General features: G+C 48.9%; 1 protein-coding gene across 3 annotated transcripts in view; it reads left to right on the plus strand.

Moving 5' to 3' along the window:
• Positions 1-24,697, plus strand: part of Jakmip3 (Janus kinase and microtubule interacting protein 3) — a 114,628-nt gene that overhangs the window by 50,037 nt on the left and 39,894 nt on the right. The window contains exons 3-8 of one of the 3 annotated variants that reach the window (XM_031388674.1): positions 9,542-10,039; positions 19,534-19,749; positions 21,052-21,171; positions 22,149-22,295; positions 22,794-22,925; positions 24,465-24,500. In XM_031388674.1, coding sequence (XP_031244534.1) covers positions 9,542-10,039; positions 19,534-19,749; positions 21,052-21,171; positions 22,149-22,295; positions 22,794-22,925; positions 24,465-24,500 — 1,149 coding nt within the window. The remainder of the gene's footprint in view (positions 1-9,541; positions 10,040-19,533; positions 19,750-21,051; positions 21,172-22,148; positions 22,296-22,793; positions 22,926-24,464; positions 24,501-24,697) is intronic. The other 2 variants (XM_031388675.1, XM_031388676.1) reach the window with 2 other exon arrangements.

Here is a 24,697-nt window from a genome sequence, read left to right on the forward strand (position 1 = left end):
TCTTCTTGCTTCTGGCGTCACTCCAGGGAAGTTTCATCTAGATTAGCTACAATTCTCAGTAGAAGCTCCATTTAGCCACTAGCTGGACCAGTCCTATCATTGTGAGCCAGGGGTCTGTTTTCCCTGTGTCTGCCTGAGGTCAGTTCTGTTCCTAACTCCTCCATGGCAGGACTTGATTCTGTAATGGGTATATGGTTTTATTTTGTTCTTCTTTTAAATGCTGCTTTAAGTCATCTTGGGTCTTTGTATTTCCTTTCAAATTTTAGAATCTATTTGTTAATTTCTGTTTTCGTCAAACTCCCGTGGGTGGATTGCATTGAATTTATCAGTCAGTTCGGGAAAAACTGATTTGTTTATAATATTGTGTGTTTGGGTTTATGAACAGAACTAATTCTGTTTTTTTTCCCCCTTTGAATTTCTAACAGGCTGTAGTTTTCAGCACAGAGGTCCCAAGTGTCATTCTTAGCCTGTGTTCACAGGCGTTTGCTCTCCCGATAAATGGTACAGTCTAGCACTTTCATCCCTAATGACATAGACATCTAGCTGATTTGTTCACATTTGAACTTCTTGTTCCTCTTAGCATTCATTCAACCAATCTTTAAAAGCACACATTTTGTCAGGATGTGGGGGAGCCACGCGTGAGGGAGCATGCTCCTAGTGAGAAGACATGCCCCTGCCAAGCAGGTGTGTGAAACATTAGCAGCAGAGCTCCAACCCAACAGACAGTTCTTACACACACCGCATGCCAATCTATCCAAATGAGAGTCATCAACTAATCACAGAGCACTGCTCTGAATCATCCCGCAGCCTAGCTGAGGATGCTCTGGGACTGCTTTAATGAGTAGAGGTCACCTAAGGACACACACACACACACACACACACACACACACACACACACACCAGGGTGACCAGAGAGACAACTGAATTCCTCCCCAACTAATGGCCAGACAAAGGCCTCAGCAGAATCCACCTTTCCAGGGCAAAACTTTGCATGACAGCTCTTTTTGTTATCTTCCAACCTTCTCTGGTGAAATTAAAATAGACAGACCATGGGTGCAGATGTGACAGATGGGCTCAGGTGTGCGTGTTCCATTTGGTGTCTGTTCTTATAAAGGAATTAGTCCTTGGAGAGTTGATCTGTAGAGATGACCTTGATTCTAGAACAATCATAGTTGAAGGCTAGCAGACTCTTTTCATAAAAATATTCAGAGAACGTGTCCTTTTCCAGCAAAAAGTGGCTAATTAAGCAGCACTTTTGAGTTAAGGGGAAGGACCGCACCTGTCATCTAATTTAAAGCCTCAAAACCTTCAAAATGTCTGCAGGGTGCGGCAGTATTGTTGACTGTTACTTGAGAGCCATAAATACTTATGTCACAAGGACATGGATGGCTGTTGCATCTATAAACCACTGAGATGTGGATTCCTGGGGGTGGGGGTGGGACTGGCACCCTCCCTCAGATGGGAAGTGGTTATCCCAAGTGAGTCCCAGCACCGTGTCTGACAAAGGACCTCTGCAGCCTGCACTTCACTTTTGGTTCAATTATCCACTATTCTGAGTAGCATCTGGTCATGCCTTCCAGTATGCTGCCTCCTAAGTCTATATAGCAGTTTGTTGCTTGAACTATATACTGCTTAGGAGACATTTTTTAGACTTATTTTTATGTGTATGAGTGTTTTGCCTACGTACATGTATGTACATCAGGTGCATGTAGTGTCCATGGATATCAATAGGATGTCAGATACCCTGGAACTAAAGTTATAGATAGTTTTGAGCCACCATATGGGTACTGGGAACCTGGATCCTCTGGAAAAAATAGCCAGTGCTCTTAATCACTGAGCAATCTCTCCAGCCCCTTAAGGAGACCTTTCAAAGGGGAACAAGCTTCAGCCTCCCCTTCCGAGTAAAAGGAAGCAAAAGGTATATCAGTCCACAGTATGAGGCAGGCAGAGGCTGTGTGCTGGCAGCTGATGAATCCTAAGGTTACCAGCACGTACTTTTGTGCACGTTCTGAAAAGTGCTCGGCTATTTTCTACCTTTAGGTGAGAGGGAGGGCTCTCCCAAGACTGTAAGTCTCAGGGAGACAAACTGAACTGCTGGTCTACTGTCCCCGAAGTCTAACTTGGTAGGATAAGTGTGCAAGAATGGGTAGGGAATGGGCAAACTGGATAGTAGAGAGAATTGTTTCAAATAGATATGAACACACACTATGAAGTTATCAGACAAGATAGATAATTGGATTGGATTAGAAAGACCAGAAACTTACCTGAGTTCCATCTAACAGCTGATTTTGTAACCAGGAAATGACAGGAGAGGTGCAGTGTGGTGGCCATGTTTGGTGCATAATTTCCCAGTCTCAGTAAGGGTTTGGCTTCTGTTATTGGCTGAGGCTCAACCACTTGGCTACAAGGGACAACTCATGGTATATGGCAGTCTGATGGGCCACCAAGCCAGGTCAAAGCTACTATACACAGAGGTCCTTTTGTACCAAATTCTCTGTTTAAGTGTTCTGTGGCAATTGTGTTACAGCTGGGCTTGTGCTGCCACACACTTCAGTATCTTTAAACAGAAGAAAATTCTGTGGATGGGCTTGGAGATACACTCAGTGGTTAAGAGTACTTACTGCTCTTTTAGAGGATCATAGTTTGGTTCCCAGCACGAATGTCAGGTGGCTCACAACTCTAGCTCCAGGAATCCAGCGCCTTCTTTTGTAATCTACAAGTACTCACACACAAGCCCATACGTACATGCATGCACACATACATAAATAAAAATAAAATTTTTTTTTAAATAGTGGGAACCTCAGAGATAGTCTAGGTGTTCAACAGTAAGAGAACAGGCTAGTAAACATAGGATGGAACCTTAGGAAGTTGTTTCTGTTTCTAAAAAGAAAGCATTTTTCATGCGAGTTTTCTGTAGCTGGTTATGGTGATTGGGGGAAGGAAAGAGACACACACAGTGAACCATCACCGGCATTTATTACTGAGAAATACAATTTAGGAACAGATAGGGTGAGGCTGTGACCTTCGTGGCAAGGCATGTGTCCCTGGGCTTCCTGATACTCCCTCCACTGCCACCCAGCCACTGAGGGGCTTGCAGACTACAAGTCTCTGCATCCTCTGCAGTTTACACCCCAAGAAAGAAGAGATGAGGCTCGTGGTTGTGGTCTACCTGGTGATGAGCCACTTTCCAAGCCATGAATGCTGAGATACTGAGCTGACCTGAGCCTGGACCTACAGGTCCACAGTGATGATCTACGAAGAAAATCAGCAACAGCAGATGCATGGGCAGAGGTGGTCATACATGTAGCATGGAGATAGGTGGTTATACATGTAAAGCACCAAGGGAACCTGACAGGCCTCTCTACCAGGAAAGGGGCTCTGCTGTGGGAGCCAAACATCTTTTAGATGGGATTTTTTTAAATAGATATGGTGGTAACTGCCTGTAATTCAGGATGTTGAGGCAGCAGGTGGTTGCGGGGGCAGCCTAGTCTATATGTACATACAAATACACAAATGTAAAATATAAAAAACAGAAGGGCACCAGGAATACCCCTCTGGTTTTCCAGCTTACTCCAGGGAGCCATGAGGGCAAACGACTCCTCATTGTGGGGATGTAAAGAAGAAAATTCCAGAGCAGTCTGTGTGGTGTGGAACACAGCTCTCTAGGGGGATGCTGGGATGGGGTGGTAGTGGGGAGGGAGGGATTCAAATGTCCAGTGACCATTGGATGGCATGGGGTGGGAGTGGGGAGGGATTCAAATGTCCAATGACCATTGGCGAATCTCATATCATGTTCAGATACAATAGAGAGCAGAAGGGAACAAGAAACAAAGACATGCCCTACAAATAGTGAAAGCAGTCACAGAAACTCACTCTCATGCAGAAGGGACTGTGAAGGTTATTTACAATGGACCTGAAAGACATCAAGAAAGCTGGGCAAGACAGGACATAAATCCAAATTAGAAAAATGCATAACTGATGTGCCAAGACTCACGAATTAGAAACGAAACTTTAGGAGTATAGATATAGAAGGAGCATGAACATATGAGCCCAGCAAATAATAGTTTGTGAGAAATAGAAGGGGAGACCAAGAAAAAAGAAAAATAAAATGGGTGAACATCGAAGACGAGCAGTTACCCTAACATAAGGACAGTAGGGGCCTTGAAGATGATGGAGACACAAACTCAGAGTACAGAAACATGCCACTTAGGATGCTGTAAGAGGAAGCTAGGGACTCCTGAGATGGCTCAGAGAGTAAAATCATAACATGTGTCCCCTGCCCCCAAATAACTAACCAACTAAATGAATAAATAAATAATGTAATTTTTTGTTGTTGTTGTTCTTTTGAGACAGGGTTTCTCTGTGTAGCCCTGGCTGTCCTGGAACTCACTCTGTAGACCAGGCTGGCTTTGAACTCAGAAATCTGCCTGCCTCTGCCTCCCAAGTGCTGGGATTAAAGGCATGCACCACCACACCCAGCTAAATAGTGTAATTTTAACTTTAATCTATTTAAATTTTTTGTATTTGCATGTATTTGTATGAGTTTATATGTACCACATATGTATATGAGCCAGTGAAGTCAGTGGAGACCAGAGAGGGTATTGGATCCTCCTGGAACTGGAGTTACAGGCAGGCAGTTATGAGCCTCAATAAGGGTGCTAGGACTCTAGCCTGGGTCTTCTGCAAGGGTAGAGCTCTCATTTATCTTTTGACACACACACAAGGTTTTAAAAAGGAAACTGTTTATTGAAAGAGTGTTCATGAAACCAAGACCCAAAGCAGCAACCCCAGAGAGTACACTAGCAACGTGAGAGAATGCGCAGGTGCCAATGTACTCTGTGCACAAGGGGAAGGAGACAAAAGCATGATCATGGTTCAGCTGAGAGCAACTGTGAACCAAGAGAAGGATGAGCAACAAGGTCAAGGGTTAGTGTCTGGTAAAGTCTGCATCCAGCTGCAGAGTGGCCATCATGCAGGAATTCGGGTGGCATCATTCCTACATCTGCCCATAAGGACAATGACACTTCCCTAAGGAAGTGGACAGAGACACCAACCAGGCCATGAGCACGGGGCCTAGAATCCCTCTGTGAATTAGACCCCACTGAAGGTGAAGGCCTAGAAGCCACATGTGACCCGTGCTTAGGGCAACCTGCCAGGCTCAATCTGTATAGGTCCATTGGGAAATATGAAGTATTTTGAGATTTAGAAAAATCCTTTGAGATTCCTCACCAGGGGGTTGGAGGGGACAACAAATGAAAGTCTGAAGGGACAGCAAGTTAGAATGACTGTGGGTGTGGGCATACGGAAAGTGCAAGGCCACCATCCATTCGTGGTTATCACACTCAGCGTGTCAGTATCAAAACCACTGAGTCCTGAAACCATTGTCTGTATAGTGTGAGTGCAGGCAATGGGTGATTACCTCACCTCCTGGTTGCTTGAGAACAAAAATGCTCAGTGTGAAAGATCAGAGATTCAGCTGGGGGCAGGGCACTAGACAGAAGCTCTGTGGTCCGGACTTTGAATTTAATGTTGAAGTGAGCTTGCAAGATGTATGTGCATGTAATATTACACTGTACATCTATATCTATATCTATCATCTGTATCTATATCATCTATATCTATTTACATACATACATACATACATATATACATACATACATACATACATACATACATACATACATACATATACACACTATGACTTGTCTCTGGAAAATACCCTTATAACAGTGACCTATCCAGAAGGAATGAGGCCATGGCTGTGAGCTTGAAATATCGTTCTCTGAACATGAAAAGCCATCAGAGCATCTAGAGATAAGTGAAAGAAGCCTGGGCCACACCACACCCCACACCCTAAGAAACTGCGTGGGCCTCAACAAGATGATTCAAGAGTCTCCTGAAGAGGTGTTCACTGGCCTTAAATATGAACAGCACTCCAAATCTCAATGAGGATGTGATTTGTAAAGAACCGGAGCTCATCAAGTATGCTTGAATCCACACGCTCCTCAGGAAACAGTTAGTTGGTACCCCAAGGTTGGCAGGGAGCCAGTTTATTATCTCACGACTGAGTAATTAGAGGAACAAATCAATTATTTATTTTGCTTTTCCACCACAACCAAACAGCAGCTAAAGGAAGGACCCCCAACCTCGAGTGAAGAACCCCTCCTCCCATTTCACTGTTGGGATCTTGCTGGAAGGCCAGAAGCACCAGCCAGAAAGGGAAACCCATACGTGAGAATCCAGGGGCAGCCCCTGACCCTCTGGCCCTGACAGGCTTCTGTGGCTGCCCTGTATCTGAGAAGGCTTTAGCATTTCTCACAGCAGCTAACACCCCTGTGCTATCTCAGCCACTCACAGGCCTCTGTGAGAGTCAAGTGGCTATGACGATTAAACTTGATTATGAACTTGAGATACACCTGCATCACTAAAGCACACCTCCGGGCACGTCTGGGAGGGTGTCCAGAGCCAGGTGGCACAAGGATCAGCAGCTAAGAAATAAAGAACCATTATAAATGTGGATAGCACTGCCAAGTAGTCTTTGGGGACCAGAGGAGCAAAAGTGGGAGGGAGAAGGTGGCCAGCATCAGCTCCTGGCCACTGTGAGGTCATTCACTTTGCTCTCCTTCCTGTCTCTTCCCAGATATGATGCTCTTCCTCCCCACACACAGGCCCAGAAGCAGTGGAGCTGAGTGACCATGGACTAAACCCCTGATACTGTGAGCTAAGACCATCCTTCCTCTCCAGCATGTCTGTCTTTAGCCAGCCTCCCAGAATTCCAAGAGAGCTAGCTACCTTGAGTAGCTTGTTGAGCCTTGAGTCTGCCTAGCAGCATTTCTCCAGGAACAGAGGAGTATCCCAGGATCCTCCAGGACCTAACTCCTGCCCAGCTTCCATGGCTGTCCCTGGATGTGTCCCATTCTGCCACACGCTTTGTTGGAAGCTAATGGCCCAGCCTGGGGGCACTGCGGGTGCTTTGGGAGGGACAGAGAGGAGAGGTCTTCTTGTGGTTGGCTGGATTTTAGCCAATCCTTCCACACTTGGGGGACAGGTTGAGTCTTAGGTTCATTACCAAGTCTCAGGGACTGGGCAGGAGTAGGTGGAGGCAGAGGCATCTTGTCTCCAACAGGTTAAAGGTGGGATACAACCTTACCCAACCTCGGGCTGTTGGGTTTACACTGTTATCCACTCTATAATCTGCTCTGTGACACAGGGTGTGCTCGTTCCCATTTGGAAAGTTTTCACAAGGCCTGAGTGATTCTCTCTGCTGAGAGAACAGTCAGGTTCTATGTCCATAGATACCAATGTTGGTTCTGGTGTATCATGTCCCTCTCGGGACTCAATGTACCCCGCAGGGTCTAACCCACAGGGAGAGTAGCTATCTCTACACCCCGCCCCGCCATTCTTCACTCCTTCCTTCAAACTATAGAGTGTTCTCTCTATGTTTCACATATGATTCACAGACGAAGAGAAAGACTTTCTTCGATTAATTCAGAAACACTATGTGGTTCGTGCCTGTAATCTCACCACATCTGGGAGGTTGAAGCAGAAAGATTTCTGTGGGTTCAAGGCTAGCTTGGAAGGCAATGTGAGCTCAGGACCAACCTCAGCTACAGTGTGAGATCCTGTCCCCCAAAACTGATACCAAACAAATTCTGTTTTTTGTTTTGTTTTGTTTTTCTTTTTCCATATCTGGGATGCCATTGAAACTGGAAGAAGAGGAGAGTGCCATTAAGTTGGGTTGGCAGCTGCCTGTTTGCTCTGCTTTCCAGTAATGCTCTGTTTAGCAGAGCAGACTTCCAAGCTGCTGGGTGGCACTGTCCTGTGTGCACAAGGGATAGTCAGGGGCCTGCTGGACTATAAGAGGACAATAGGCCCGCCAGCCCTGGGGCCAGCTGTGCAAGTCAGTGTCACATGCCTGTCCTATGGAGAAGCATCAACAAACAGGCCCTGAAAGTTGCCTCTGTTGGGGGAGGGGAGCCACAGAGGCAAATAAATCAGGAACAGTTTGGATTCTAAATGTCCCCCAAAACTCTGAGTTAAAGGTTTTGTTCCCAGACCATGGCACTGGTTAAGTAGAAAGGATGCAGACTTGGACTGGGGAGACAGCTCGGTAGGTAAATGCTTGCTAGATATACTTGGCGGCAGAATGGGTAGCTTCACTCACTGCTGATTTGGTGGTAAGGAAAGTGAAGATGGCTCTACCAAGATTCTCCCCCAAGAATATAAGGAAAAGAAATGGAAGATGAGGGGCATGCAAGGATTAGATAGATATCCAGCACAGGAAGGAGTCACTACAGTTAGTTGGCTGCTATAGAAAAGCGGTACGTGGAGTTTATCAGTCATATCACAGCTGATGGTCCTACTGTGGGAAGGACAGACTTGAAGGCAATCAGGACCTGGAAAGTTCAGCAGAGGGTGACAGTTTCACAGTCCTGGCAGCAAGCAGGTAGCTCCCCAGGGTGTCTCTGAGACTCTTAGAAGCACTGTCTTCCATAAGCAGGTATGAGAAATATGCATACCTACTGTGAGCAGGAAGCTGATCCGAACAGTAGCAGCCTGGGAGAGGGATGTTCTCCAACAGAAGCAGCCTGCTCCTTCACCAGGCAGTGGGATATGTGAGATGGTGACACCATTCCTGTATCCTGCCGGGGGGCACTATGTGCTGATCCTCCAGAAGGGCTTAGAAAGCCCAGAAAGCCGTCAGGCCCAAAGCAGGCTGCAGGTCCCTCTGTGGTGCAGATGGTGGGCTATACCTCTCAGTGTCACCAAGTAAACTGGCCCTTGGAGATCTGAGAGTGTCAGGACCAGAAAGAAAAAGAGTGTTTAGGGATCAGTGTATGTGGGTGCCTGGAGCCTTGGGAAGCAACAGGAAAGGAAAGGGGTGGGTGCCCTCCAGAGTGAGTGGTCAGAGAGGTGTAGGCTATAGAGCTGGGGCAGTCCCTGATGTGGAAGCAGCTAAGTAGGACCTGTGGGGCTCATGGAGGGATGCACACTCAAATGCTACCAGGAGGACAGAGTACTATGGAGCTTTGTGAGTGTAACTGCTCTGTGGACCCTGGGCCAGTTCTTGGGTTCTCCACCACAAGACAGGCAAGGCATGTGGAAATTTTAGTAGTGGGGCGACTACTTAGACAGAGCCCGAAACATTCAGGGGGAACACAAAACATGTGGTCCCAGCGTTTGCAAAACCTAGACACTGAGTGTCATCTACACAGCCAGCCTGGCTGCTAAGATGCTTCCCCATTTGCAAAGGTAAGTGCTTCCCTTGTTGTCCTGCTGAGTTTCCACCTAGAGGGACCAGGAGCAGATTCCGGTGGGCAGAGAATGTGCATGGCCCCCTCTTCTGCTACAGTGCCAGACCATGTATGCTGAAGACCACCATGCACATCCACGCCTTCCACCAAGCAGGGTGACTTATTTTAACTGACAGTTAAAATAACTCCTAAGTTTGCAGGAAAGCAATCCTTTAAATGTGCAGGCATATTTCAGCCGGTGCAGGTTGTTCCGGGCCCCAACCACCTCAGTCTCGCCTGTCTTTCAGGTCAGCAAAGTTGAGCGGGAGAAGAGCCAGGAGCTAAAGCAGGTGCGCGAACACGAGCAGCGCAAGCACGCGGTCCTGGTCACAGAGCTCAAGACCAAGTTGCACGAGGAGAAGATGAAGGAGCTGCAGGCCGTGCGGGAGGCGCTGTTGCGGCAGCACGAGGCCGAGCTGCTGAGGGTCATCAAGATTAAGGACAATGAGAACCAGCGGCTGCAGGCCTTGCTCAACACCCTGCGGGATGGCGCGCCCGACAAGGTGAAGACAGTGCTCCTGTGCGAGGCAAAGGAGGAGGCTAAGAAGGGGTTTGAGGTGGAGAAGGTCAAGATGCAGCAAGAGATCTCAGAGCTCAAGGGGGCCAAGAAGCAGGTGGAGGAGGCACTGACTATGGTCATCCAGGCCGACAAGATCAAGGCTGCGGAGATCAGGAGTGTCTACCATTTGCACCAGGAAGAGATCACCAGGATCAAGAAGGAGTGTGAGCGTGAGATCCGCAGGCTGGTACGTGACTGGTGAGCAGGCGGGAGGGTGGGCAGCAGGGCACAGAGCTGGTCCCTCACCAGTTCATTTTCTCACTCACTTACCTCACACCCTCCGTATTAATGTTGAGGACTCCAGACGTGCAGGAATGCAGAGCCAGGTGCCCACAGGTAGGTAAGATCCCCACCTGCCCCTCAATTGTAGCCAGCGGTGCTCCTGGATCTCTGCTTAGAACACGAAATCTTCAAGTCGGAATTCCTGTCTTTCCCCAAGGGGCTGTGGAGGTAGCTGTAGAGGTAGCAGGTGGTAGGCCTAGGGCAGCAGCTGGGAGCTCACATTTCAAGCCACATGCAGGAATCAGGAAAAGGGCACTGGGGGCGGTGGGAGTAGAGGCTTTGGAACCTCAAGCCTGTCCCCACCCTCTCCGTGACAAACCTCCTCTAACAAGGCCACACCTCCTAATCCTTCCCAAGAAGCCACACAGGGGGAGGAGGGGTGTCAAATATTAAAATGCTCGAGACTTTTGAGGGACATCTCGTTCAAACTGCCACAAGGATCCAGGTACCCTCGGCACTGAGGTTGCCTATCTCAGTAGGATATAGCCATCTTTTTAGTTGTTAGTTGTGGTACCCAGGGAGTCATCCTTCCTCCATTCCCCCAGGTTTCTGGTGTCCAGAGGTATCCTACAGACCATCATGTCATGGAATTTCAGGAGATGGCAGAAAGAAGAACCTGCACATTGTGAAGGAGCCATGACTTTACCATGACAAACAGAGTGCCCACCCTATTCCTAGCCTGGAAGCCCAACCCCTTTCCAGATTGCTCCTTGCTCCAATACCCCTCCCACTCTCTATCTGTCTAGAACCATTTGCCTTTCATGGCCCCAGGATAAGGCCTGAGATCCCACGTGATGTGATGCGACATTGGGTGGCTCTGGGAAAGTGGGGAAGCCGCCACCATCAGGCTGCTGGAAAACGGTTCTGCCTGCTCCACAGGCCCTTTCTTTTTCATCTTGCTTGCAGTTAGTGTCTGCTGCAGAGGAAGGCAACCTTACTTCTCCACAAAGATTATAACTGAAAACAGCTGTGTTCCATAGTCCCTTCCCACTCTGTTTTGGGTCCCCAGAGGCAAATACCTGTGACTCTGCCAGCTGGTGTCCCAGACTGTCATGACATGCGTGGTCTGTGTCTTCACCTCTGTTTATGTGGCCTTCTCTCTCCTGCACGAAATGCCTCTCTCTCAAAGTGCTATACCTTCCTTGCTCCTAGCCTGCTTCACCATAGTACATCTCAGCAGGAAACATCCTCTGAGAAGCCTCTGAGGAAAGCTGGAGGAGGCTAACAAGAGGAATCCCAGGTGTGATGGGTAATCTCTAGCTCTGACCACAGAGGCTTCAGACTCAGAGGGGAGGGTAGCACTGCAGCCCTGGAGAACATCAGGGGCAGGAGCTAGCCAGTTACTGTCAACTCCCAACCCAACAGAGAGCAGGGAGCACACGTCCAAACCATTCGCCTTCCACTAACACATAGACCAGAGGCCAACATGGGGGATCAGGTGGGACCATTGCAGGAGTCAGATTACCCCTAAGTCTGGGGCCTCACATATGTGAGGCAAACAAACTATTGAGCCACATACCCAGCCCTCCATCTTTTGGGTTACAGAGCCTGATAGGAGGGTAGAGAGAAGATCCGGGGGCAGACTGAGCATCCAGTGTATAGCCCTATCTTGGGTAAGTGGAGGAGATACAGTCCCATCCCTGCTGCTGAGAGCTACACAGTCACCCAGGCTCCATCCCAACTGTGTCACGTCACGTGTGTTCTTTTGAATTATGTTTTGTTTGCTTAGTGCTCTAAGTTTCTGTGTCACTAATGCACCGTACATGTCCAGCAGTCCGGACATGTGACTCTCAACGTGTCAAAATCGGAATCTCAGTCATTTGCCCTTGAGGCACACCTTTTAAGCACCGCATCTGCTCCCGTCTCTTCACCCAGCTAAACAGGACATGGCTCAATAATTCTGGACCTTTCTTCATTGCTCAAATACCCTTCCCTCTCCTCTGCCCTGTTCCCCACCAGCCCTACCTTCTCCTAGAGCTCAGGACACATCTGAAATGTCACTGTGATGTGTGGGTAATGCAGACACTTTCTCATCTCCACCAGGCAGGCAGGCAGGAGCTCTCTCTAATTGTCCTCCAGCTGGGGAAACCTGCTGTGTCTAAATCCCCTTCCTGCATCTCATCTTCCTTCCCATGTCTGCTCATCAGAAGTTGGTCCTTTCTATTCACATCGAATTTACAATTTTCTTCCCAACCTTAGCTTTCTGTTCTATTTTCTAGAAAATGCCCTCAACTTCCCTGTTTTTGCCATTCTGTCAAAGATACCCGCTCTCTAAAGTAAACCCTTTGGCTCCCTCTCTTCCAGTCCCAGGTTAACGGCAGCTGTTCTCTGAGAACGCTCTATGTTCAAAGGTTCAGCTCCTTCACAGTCTGTGCCATTGCAGAGCCTCTTTCTACTCTTGCCTTGACTGTTGAGCCATTCTCTTAGCCTCTCCTTTACAGCCCAGCTGGGGAAACACATGGCACATATGCGTGTGCCTTTGTGAGCGTGTGCGTCGTGTATAAAGAGCTCTGATACCTGCAGATCTAAAGTGAACTTTCAAAAATGACATGGATCTGAGTGGGTCCTTTTCTTCTTTTCTTTCCAAAGAAGAACTACAGTCACTTTGGTTGGAGAAAGAAGAACTAAAGGCACCAGAAAGGAAAGAAAGCATTACATCTTTTATCGATTGTAGGTGAAATGACTTTGTATGTAAAGTATCCTAATACATACACAGAAACAGGGCCAAAGGTGTAGCTTAGTGATGGAGTCTTGCTTCATGTGCTCTAGGTCCCGGGGTTTGGCTTTATCCCCAGAGCACACTCAACTGAAGAGGAAACAAGTAAGATCCTACACAGGCTCTCAACTCTACATCATACGGGAAATGCCAGTAGTATTTTCCAAGACAATTGTCCTCTCCAAAGAGCCATGAACTATCCAAGATACACATAAAGTGCACCTCTCCACGAGATCACACAGTCCCCAAAGGCCCTGAAATTCTAAGGAAAAGATAATTAGGAAGCGTTTTTGCCTGTTTCAAAGCCTCTCAGGGTTTTTCCCTATAGAATCCATAATCAGCCTGGAGAATATTCTTTACCTGTCATTGAAGATTTGAACACGCTATTGACAGGGCAGGTACTTCCCTCTTGAGACCATGCCCAGCAGTTCAAGGGCTCTGTTTCGGATCCCATCTAACACTGAAGGGCCTGGGGCTCACTTTCCACCTGCTGCGTTACTCACCACTGCCACCAGGTGTCACTCTTGAAGACAGTTCATATGCTCTCAAGCTGGATAGGAGTTTTCTTCTGGCTCTTGACCGCCCACAGCCATTGGGGGTGCAGCTCACCTCTTCCCTACTTCTGAGTCCACCCTCAGCCACTGCTTCTAGAGACCAGCCATGGATAAGCTGTGTTGTGCAAATGACATAATGAAAAACCCAAAGAGAAGGCTGGACCCTGTGCCCAGGAGGTGCTAGAGCAAGTCAGTGTCACCCTAGGCAAAGCCACTGTTTCCTACGAGTCCAGAAGCTAGGCTCAGTGCTCTGGGTGCAGCACTATCTCTTCCTGTGGCACTGCCCAGTGGGGACCTCCTTATTGATGGAGGCCTCGGGACTGCCTATGTGGTCCCACCCTTGGTCTGTAGCTCGTAAGAGAACACACGTCTGTCTGAAACCCAATTGTCAATTTGGCCTGACTCTCTAGACTCCATGGGGTAGATGTCTCTGAGGTGAGTGTCAGGCTTAAAAACAAATTGCTATGCACTGGGAAGTTCTCGCTAGCAAGGCAGAGGCTTGTGTGCTATAGCTTGGGGAGAGAGGGCAAGGGCTTGGCATGGGCAAAGAGCCTGAGGCATTTCTGAGGATACCAGAGATAGAAACTTTCTGGAGCAGAAGCTAAAGCAGGGCAGAACAAAAGAGCGGGGATGGGAGTCACTCGTAGGCAGCCTAACCCCAGGGACTGGGGACAGGACTGAGAGCGGTTCTGGATGAGAGAAGTGGCAGAGTCCTTGAGTTCCAGGCAGGGCCAGTCTGTCTGGGTATACAAAGGTTGGCTGGGCCTTTGTCCTAGAGATGGAGCAATGGTCTCCTTGGGCCTAGCAGGCCAGAGAAAGCTCATTCCTAAGTCCCAAGCAAGGCAAGATTAAGCTGGGAGTCTCAGGACCTTTCCCACAGAGAAAGCTTGGCTGCAGTTACACTTGGAAACATTTCTCAGTCTATGTTCCTTACACCATTTGGCAGAAACTGTCATTTCTTCATCCAGCATGCTGGCTAGCATGGAACCTTAGACCAGTGTGATATGGATAAAGGCCAAGAACTCCTTGGTATTGGATCAGCAAGTGATGGTATTAAAGGGACCTGTGGACCTTGGAAGCTCCTTAAAAACCAATGTCTACCTTTCATGTGTCATCTATGCTAGAGTACTTGAACAGGGGCTGTGGCCCCAAGGAGAGATGGCAGACCAGTTAATGGACAGGACTACAACCAGGGATGCTGTGGGATACAGGCCTGGGAATCCTGCTGAAGTCCAGGCCCTGGGGATAGAACACAGTGGACCAGGATCCCCTGTCCAGATGTTTTGGGAGAGCTGGGCTGGGGAAGGGAATTGAGAAGGCTCTAGGTTCATCTCAGAGCCCCCAAAGCAGGCACTGTAATCTGAAGTTCTATCTTTCTGCCCTGGCCAGTGGCATTGTCTGACTGTAATTCAAGTCTCTTGGACATAGTACTTATAGGAGGTGCTCAGCTGGTAGATTCTGATCTGCAGCTAGGCTGAGCCACACCAGCCATCAGAGCCAGTAGAACCTAAATGGTGGACTAGGATGTGGCCTGGTAGACAGACAAAGGAAGCATGGCCCAGATGTTACCAGTAAACATCTGAGGCACATCTGTCCTGAACAGGGCAGAGCTTGAGACAGCAAGGGCTTTGGGACTCCTGTGTGGTTTCTAAAGTGAAGAGGGATGACTACCACCCCACTTCCTGTCTCCTCACTTTGTCCCAGTGTGGGAAGGGAGGAGTCACAGCTGTCTCTCCATCCCTCCCCTGTGTGGGGGTTCAAGTCAGACCCTCTCTGGCAATAGGTAGGTCCTGTACAGTTCTCTTGGCTTCATTTGTGCACATCCTACACAGTGCCTCTGGGCAAGTGGATCCCTGGTGGCTTTCTTGGCCTAATCTTCAGTAATGTCATAGTGAAATGGAATTAGTGAGGGATCTCATGCTCAGAGGTTCTGGAATATTCTTCACTGGCTCACTATTTCAGATAGGAACTCCTTCACCTCTCATTAGTGCCTTTCTCAGAGTGTCCAGGCCATGTTACCCCAAGGCAGCGCTGTGCTAATAAGCACTGGAGTGTTTGTGCAGGTTGCCACTGAGTCTGGAAGAGCTCTGCTGAACAAGCACAGAGCAGTTGCACACAGAATGCATTTTTCTAAAATACAACCTCGGGCTGTTATTAAAAACTCTATAAAATAGAGGAATTACAGACAAAAAGCAATTTCCTCTTCCCCATAAAAGTCTGTGGCTTACAGTTTTAGCTCCTTCTACCCAGCCATCAGAGCTGTTAGCTAATGTGGTGTGCTAATATACAGCTCTAATGAAAACCCTATAAAGAAAGCTATAAAAATGAGACCAATCCCCAAAGCGCCGGGTGCCTGGTGGAGGGCTGGGCCTATCCTGGTGCCTGGTGGAGGGCTGGGCCTAGCCTTGAATGTCCATGATTTTGTTTCCACAAGGATGTGTGTCTCAGGCATTAAAGCACTCTCCTCCGACAGAGCAGAGTCACTAGTTCTCTTAGAAAACAATGTCACTGTCTTGAAAGATGGCTTAATGGTTAAGAGCACTGGTTGCTCTTGCAGAGGCCCTGGGTTTGATTCCCAGCAGAGGCCCTGGGTTTGATTCCCAGCACCCACACGATGGTTCCCAGCCATCCCTAACATACCACTCCCAGGGAGATCTGTGCTTAGACACACATGCAGGCGAAATACTCACACATACTATGAAACAAATCAATGTCATCAATGACAATAGTAGCTTTCCCAAGCCCCTGCTCTCTGGCAATGCCTCGGGGTTTGCCAAAAGTCCATGGATTCCAACTTAAGCTACTGCAGCCCCAGTTGCCAAACTCATAGCCGACTTGTCTCACTTCTGGGAAACAGATTCCAGCAGTCACTGCTGTGCAAGGCAAGATGCACAGTGGTCACAGATGTCCACTGATGGTCTTAGCCTCAGATATCCTCTGAAGGTCTCTGCCACAGATGGTCATCGAAGGTACTTGTTTGGAGCATGCTTAGGCAAACCAAGAGCCTTTAAAAGCTTCAATGCACAGATAGACTAGATCCAGGTGTAGCTGGGGTTGAAGGCTTGGCACATATACTTATTTTTTTTCCATCTATCTTGTTTAGACTGAGGGATAACTGTTACGCAGGAAAGCCACAAATCTAGGTAACAGGGCAGTGACTGCAGTTTGTGTCTGAGTGTAGCCACCATTTACTTAAGAGACCAAGTACCAGAGACACCTTCTCACATACTCTTGCTGGTCTCCACTTCCTGGGGACCACACTAGCGTGGGATCCTGGGGATCTGGCAGTGTGTGATCCATTCTTCTTGGAAGGAGTTCAAGCTGTTTTGGGTTTGGGCTGTTGCAAACATCCCCATCATGTCCTTGAGTGGCCTCATGTACTCGCTTCTCCTGTCATCTGTGAGGCCAAAGAAACTGCTGGCCATATGAAAGCCAGAACCAAGCCCAGAGCACTCAGTTGACCAACTCGGGTGAACCCACTTTCTACCCACCCTCTAGAGAGCAGGGCCCCATTTTTGCCACATTGTGGCCACAGCCAGCACTGCAGCGGGGTCACAGTAGAGAGAACAATCTCATCGTCCTTGCAGCCATGGACACACTATCTTCTGTAAAGCTCCTGTTCACACACATTGGCTCTTTGAAACTGGAGAATGTCTTTTTCCTGATTTCGGTAACTTCTCTCCGTGTTCTGGCTAGCACACCAGTGTCTTCAGTGTGGCTGCTCCAGATACACCAGCAACGTTTCTGGATGCGCTTTGCTCCTAACATAAAGGGGATGCAATCCATCTGTTCTTTTCATGTACAGTTTGTGTCCTGCTTAAAAATCTTTTACCTACCCTGCAGTCACACAAACACTCCCGTGCTGTCGTCAGACACCATGCTGTCTTGTTCTGCAGTCCATGTGATGTCTGCTTATATAATGCACACCCCGAACACCCTTCCTGAAGACATACCAGGAACCTCCTCTCTGTGGTTTCCAGACAATGTAGATAACTGAGAATTAGGGGCAGGGGCAAAGGAGTGGCAAAAAGCAGGAGGAATCTGTGTGGTAACCAGCAAGCAGGCTCCAGCATGATTCTGAATCTCAATCTGGGAAGGGTGTTCCCAATGCATGAGCCAGGACACATGGCTTCATGTGTCTACACTGATTCTGCTGCAGAGCACATGGGTACTGGAGAGGACCATGTGGTGGCATGTGGTATCTGAAAGCTGCCACCAACATGTAGGAGACATGGAAGCATAGAGGACCTGCCCCTCCAGGTTTAGTGGGACTCCCCAGGGTTCAATGATAGGGAACACGCACTGGAAGCCCTCAGCCCAGACTCACAGGAGTGCTGCTTGCCAGATGTGGGGAGGTAATGTGAACATAAAAGAAGGGAGCCTTCCCTCCAGACTCTAAAGCTAAATGGCAGGAGGGGAGGACAAAGAAGCACTGGCCTAGGAGCTCCAATCTCTAGCCTGTGGTGACACAAGCACACTTGGTTGGAACTCACTCACAGAAAGGGAGTAATGTTTGTGGGCACCAGTATACACATGGGCAAGAACCCTGTGCTGTCTGCTATGGTGTCCTGGGCCACCTCACTCTCTGTGAATATGTACAGTAGTGCCTGGAATGAGCAAGGGGCCGTCCAGTGAGGCAGAACATCCCGATCTGGGCTGGGTCTGGCATATTTCAGATAGATGCTCTCCTCCCATGAAAATCTGCAGGTCTATCTTAGCATGGTTAGGAGACAGAAGCCCAGGTTCAGCTGAGTGAGAAGACCCCATCACCAACCCTACATGGGTATCCGGGGCCTAATGACCTCAAAGATAGGGCTGCCTCCACTCAAACCAGATGCTCAGGCAGCCAGCCACTCTGGCAGCTACCTCATGTTTCCACACAGAGGCTCTCCTGTTCAGGTTTCCAGAGGCAGATAGCAATGAATGACTGAGTGAGAACCTAGCCTCAGAACCTAGCCGCTTTCATACGGGTTTATTTTCACCAGCCCGGCCGTTCTGCTTCTCTGATCAACTGTGTTGTCCTTTCAGCACCACAGCGTGCACCACTGAACAGGAACTGAGCCAGTAAGGGTTTCTTTTATCTTGTTCTGCCCATGGCTTGCCTGGACTGTGTGGTCTGGGTTAATTAGATATCCGTCTGAGCTTCCAGCCAACTCCAACGAATGGCTGGCTTATTAAACACCAAGCAAAGACTGCTTCTTTGGAAATCTGTTTTGAATTGAGCTGTTCCCCTCAAAGATGCCCTATTCTAAACCTAGTGGTGGTTATGTAACTTAAGGCTCCTAGGTCCCTCCCCTGTGGGGTCAGCCTCAGGCAGAGCACATACCTGCTTGGGCAGCTCCAGTAAAAGACCCAGGATACAGGTAGCATTTGTGTCTAAAAGGGTTTCTTGGTGCCATAATTAGGACATGCACAAATCACACTGCCTTTTGGGGAAGGTGGGAAGCCCACCACTAGCCCAACAATGTCCAGAGGCTGTGGCAGGCTAGATATGGTGGATGTTGCCTTCTGCTTGTCCAGCTGCCTCTATCCCTACCCTGAACGCCTTACCCTGCAGCAAGATTCACAGGAAGCACGTGTGGCCTGGAAATGCATGGCTGTGCTGTGTTCAGCTTTCGGTTATTCTTTAGAGTCAAGTCCACCTCCTACTTTTTCTAAAAAAGAATCTTGTCCACCATACTCTTAGTGGCAGGTGTTGATAGGTCAGGATGATTCTCTGCTTTGCCCATTGTACTGCAGGAAGCAAGATCTGAAGGTCTTTCAGACCTGTCCAGTGATGTCCAATGCCATGGACAATGTGTATAGCAAGGGATGGGGGTTTCTTGCTGGGCCACCCTGGCTGGCAGTGTAGGGACGCACATTACCTGAGGTCTCTGGAAGGGACCTTTCACTGGGACCCGGGGTGAGCCAGTTGGATTTGGGTGATCCAGGGCTGGGTTTTGCGCAGCATGGGTACCCACCTCTCATCCAGAATGTCTGCTTTTGCTTCTGGTCCCAGAGCCCAAGATGCTCGCTGGTGGGGCTACCATCACAGGGACTTTTTCTCTGAATGCCACTATGCCTGTTTCTATGGTAACTGCAGATCTGTACCCTGCCTGCACGTGTGATTGTGTTCTGTTCTCCTTGTAGATGGAGGAGATAAGATTTAAAGACAGAGCAGTCTTCGTGCTGGAAAGAGAGTTAGGGGTTCAAGCCGGGCATGCCCAGAGACTGCAGCTCCAGAAAGAGGCTCTAGATGAGCAGCTTTCCCAGGCCAAAGAGGCTGAGCGGCACCCAGGCAGCCCCAGACGGGAACTTCCTTATGCAAGCGGTGCAGGAGACGCCTCAGACCACTCAGGAAGCCCTGTAAGCAACCCCAGGTCTCGTCTCAGCCAGTCTCGAGTCCCAGACACGTAGAGCCATGTAGCTGTATAACCCAATGCAGCAGCACCACGGGGAGTCCAGAACTTATATGCAGCCAGACCCTCCTGTCCCAGACTCTGTATAGCCAGCTCTTGCTTACTTGGCTCTGGCCAAGAGGGCTGCTACACTGTCCTTCATTTCCGCCCAGCAGAAGCAATCATCTTGTTGCTTCGTGGTTCCAGGTTGCTAAAGGTCACTTGCCAGTCATGCCCTGCCCTTGGTTGGTGGGGAGGACCACTCCAAGCATGAGCTGCTTCCCTTCCCTTCCCTTCCCTTCCATTCTCCTGTGCACGGGCTCCAACTCTCCTTCAGCCATGTCTCTGGCTTGGCCCCTCTTATGGCCATTGCTAGCCTTAGCATCACCAGTCACTGCCCACCTGCTTTTCCTATGACCGTGACACTTTCTGCTCCTCAGGCTGACCTTGTGGGGGTAGCCAGCGACTGCACAGCTGTGGCCACATTCATCTTATCACCACTCCTCATTCAGATTCTCTGTGGTGGTCTGCAGTACCCTGGGAGACCCTCAGTGTCACCCCTCTAAGTCTTTGGTCCCCAGCCTCTCCTGCACCCGTTGAATGAGGAATTTGACCCATGTCCGGTACCTTCCTGGACATCTTTTTCTTTGATTCAGGGACAAAAGTTTGAGCTGATCCAGCCTTGGCCATTGACTTTGGAGAATATCACTTACGAGCATATTACAAATGGCTTAACTGAGTTCGAACCAACCTCCTGCCTGCCTATGTTCTGGACAGACCACTGCATTAACTCCAGATGCCAAATATGCATTAGAAAGTTTTCATTAATTTTTTTTAACATTCCTGTAGTTCCAAAAGCGAGTTTTAGAAACTCAATTTGAAGGAGCAGCATTAGGAAGTCTATAAGGGATGGCTTTTCCTTGTGCTCATCTTTTGCGAGTGGCTGCTTGGCAGGGCAGGTCCGTCTGGAAGGCACAGCTGGGCAGCGGCCGAGAGGAAGCATGGAGCTGGTCCTCACCCACACTCGGGCTCCCACACTTGCACACCCTCACCCGCCACATTTGCATATTGCGGACATCTTTGCTTTCCCATCTTGCTGTGTGCAGTGCATGAGAGCTCCAGGCCAGGTCCCTCTACCAGGAGGGCCCCGCCAGCAGCCATTGGGAAGCAAAGGCAATCACAAGGCAGAAGTGTGTTGGTCTCCAGTTGGGTTGGGGTTTGCAAAGGTTTGCATCTAGAAACAGTTATTTGCAGTTGATTTTTGTTTTAGGAACAGCAGTTGGACGAAAAGGATGCCAGGCGCTTCCAACTTAAAATCGCAGAGTTAAGTGCCATCATCCGTAAGCTAGAAGACCGCAACGCCTTGCTGTCTGAAGAAAGGAATGAGCTGGTAAGTGGTTGGTAAGGAGGCTTTGTGTTCCATAGGTTAGTACTGCAGCCTGGGGAGAGGTGGGAGTGTCCATATCTGAATTCCTTGTGAACATGAGGAATGGTGGTATCAAGGGACAGCCTTCTTGTCATGCTACAATAAAGCTTTACTAACAAAAACAGATGGCAAGCCATATCACACCCCCTTTTACTTTTTAGTAAGCAGAGCATTGGCCCGGCCCTGCTGGCCTTCACCTCTCTGTCCATCTGCAGATAAGCTGAGATACATCCCCGTAGATACCTCTGGCTCACCTAGGTATCAAATGGGCAGAGGGCAGTTACCTGCTGGGACTCTACCTGCAGCTTGAGCCAAACTTTCCATTTTACATGCCATACCTACAAATTCTGCACCTATAGGTTCTGACTCTGTGGGCCTCACATCTACAGATTCTGTACCTACCGATTCTGTATCTATAAATCTGTCACCTACATATTCTGCATGTACAGTTATATATTGATAGGTTCTATACCTGTCAAGATAAGGTTTTGTATGCAACCATGAGTCCAGCCATGGGTCAAAAATACTTTTTGAAAATTGCATCCATCCTGCTTAATAAGTCAGTCTCTCTCCCTCTCTTTCTCTCTCTCTCTCTCTCTCTCTCTCTCTCTCTCTCTCTCTCTCTCTCTCTGTGTGTGTGTGTGTGTGTGTGTATGTGTGTGAGTTTGTTTCCTAAACAATATCTTCCATCAACTAACTATATTTACTCCGTGAACAAATTATTATAAACAACCCTACAATGTACAGCACACCAGGAATGTGGCAGTTCCATGCAAATACCATGTCACTTTACCCAAGGTACTCAAGCACCTGCATATTGGGGGTCTTCAGCCTCTCCGCCCCCCAGTCACAGTGCTCTGATTGGCCAGTATGCTTTGTACAAAGACCTGTCAGTTCTGTGTCACTTAAAAGCTCACATTATGGAATCAATATTGTTTCAGCTAAAGCGGCTGAGAGAAGCTGAAAGTCAGTACAAGCCGTTGCTGGATAAGAACAAGCGCCTTACTCGGAAAAATGAAGACTTGTCTCACACTCTGCGGCGCATAGAGAGCAAGTTGAAATTTGTCACTCAGGAGAACATAGAAATGGTAAGCATGTGCTAGGTCTGCAGAAACAGCCACCTGCATAGAGCTAGGCAGCATCTCATCTCCTCTAATGCCCAAGGCTCAGGCAAACAAGCTTATAGCCCTGAAATTTCTATAGAAGAACAGAGTTTTCAGGCCTGGTGTGAGGCAACAAGCCAGGTGTCAGGGTAAACTCCACTCTTGCCTCTGCCACTAAACCAGACAGCAGAGTGGTTAGTGCTATCCACCCGTTCCTTCTTGCGCTGAAAGTCCCAGAGGCCATGAGGCAAGTTAGACAGGTGGTATGTCTGGACTCTCTGAGAAGCTGCCTGGGGCTTGATGTATGATCCAGGTACAGGCTTTGGTTTCCCCTGGGCTCTGCAGCAGGTTTTTCCAAGCCCAAGCCAAACAATCTTTGCCCATACCAAAGAAACCTGAACTGTCATTCAGGCTGGTAGGGAGGCCCCCCAGTTCTCAAACCATACAGGTCAGTCACTGTTCCAACTACGCTTGTTGTTTCAGAGGCAGAGAGCAGGGATCATCCGGAGACCCAGCTCCTTAAATGACCTTGATCAAAGTCAAGATGAGAGAGAAATCGACTTCCTAAAGCTCCAGATCGTGGAGCAGCAGAACCTCATTGATGAGCTTTCTAAGGTGAGTGTGCTACACATCCCTGCTGCCCTGTGTCCCGCCAGAGCCATGCCCATGCTGCCCTGTGCCCTCTGGAGCCACGCCCTCTGCTCTCCTGTGCACCCACTGGAACTGCCCACTCCTGACTCCCTGTGTCCCTCTAGAGCAGTACCCCTGCTCACTGCACATCCTCTGCGTCCATGCCTTCTGTCTTCATCCCACTCTAGCCACCACATGCCCTCGGTTGTCACAGCCCCCAGTCTGCTGCATGCCTTTTACTCTCTACTGCTGTGTTCCCTGCCTCAGCTCTCTATGGTAGAAATGGGGGCAAGGGAGAGCAGGGATGCATTTGTGGGGTCTCCTCAGCTACCCCAATCACAGTTGCTATTTGAAGTGACCTTCTCTAAATGGCTCCCTGCCCCCTGAGTCTCCTAACACTGTGGATCTCAGAGCCCAAGGACAGCAATCACTGCCCATGTTGGTAACAAACCACCATAGCCAGATAACTTAAGAACGTACTGTGTTCTCTAAGTTTTGGATGCCAAGGACACAAGTTCAAAATCAAGGAGTGGGTACCTGCAATCCATCCACATACTCTGGCAGGGACCTTTCCTTCCCCTGGACAGCCCTTGGTGGACTCCCTGCAGTGGGCATATCTTTCCTCTCAATACCACCATGGTTTCCTTCTCTTCTGTTGGAATATCTCCTCTTGCGTTTCTTGTAGGGAACATTGCCACTGGGCTTAGGGTCCATCCTAATCTAGTATGGTCTCATCACAGCATTTTACTTAGATACACCTCCCAAAGACCTTAATTTTGAAAGCAGGTTCCATTCGCAGGTTTGGTGGATAGAGACCTGAAAACCTTTGGGGGGCTACCATGTCTGTGTTTCCATTTCTCTGTCCTTGTGCCAGCCCCCACATCCCAGCATGGGTTGATACATCATGCTTCATAAAACCCTGCCTTGGAGAACCTTCTTCCTGTTGGAATCCTGGTTGAGTTCATGACAAGGCTGTTTCAAAAAGAGGTGCCTCTGGTCACCTTGTGTCCTTTGGAAGACAGCAGCAGGGCAGTAACAAAGACTTCTGTCTCTGGCCTGTCTTGTAATGACCAAACCTGCCCTCTATTAAACTACACAGGAAGATCCCTCTCCCAACTCCTCAGACGATGGTGATCTCACAGAGGTGGCCCTCACTGTCCATGATGGAGGTCCCTGGACCTCCTTTTCTCACTCAATCAATGATGTTTGACGAGAGAAATGGCAAACAGTTGAATTCCTGATTGATGGCAGTTTCTGAAAGGCCTCTTTCTCTTGCTCTGTGGGAGTAACAGGACACCCACTGTGAACAAAGACCCCTGGTACTCTGGAAGGTTCCAGGCCCCCCTCCCCAGAAGAAAGGAAGGAGTGTTAGGGTCCAAACCTCCCTCTGGGGAGTGAATGCATGGGCCTTAGGCCTCTACCAGCCATTCAACTTTGAGCTTAGAGTTCAGAGATTCTGGGGCTTCTCTGAACTCTCTGGCTTCTGCATTGTCCATGGTGTGACGTGGTGTTTTCTCCCCCTAGACCCTGGAGACAGCAGGCTATGTGAAGAGTGTGTTGGTAAGCACTGTCTGGCACTGCCTTGCTTGCTGCATGCTCCCCTTGCCCAGTGTAGCCACACAGACCCATTCTGTGCCTTGGCCCCTTATTGTCTAGACAGAAGCAGCTGTAGCCGTCTTGGGTGAGACTTCTCACAGTACTCCCTGGCCAAGCTTGCAGTGGTGCCTAGTCAGACTGGAACAACTACCCCAGGCATC

Source organism: Mastomys coucha, unplaced genomic scaffold (genome assembly GCF_008632895.1).
Source record: "Mastomys coucha isolate ucsf_1 unplaced genomic scaffold, UCSF_Mcou_1 pScaffold21, whole genome shotgun sequence".
In the NCBI taxonomy this organism is placed as follows: domain Eukaryota; kingdom Metazoa; phylum Chordata; class Mammalia; order Rodentia; family Muridae; genus Mastomys; species Mastomys coucha.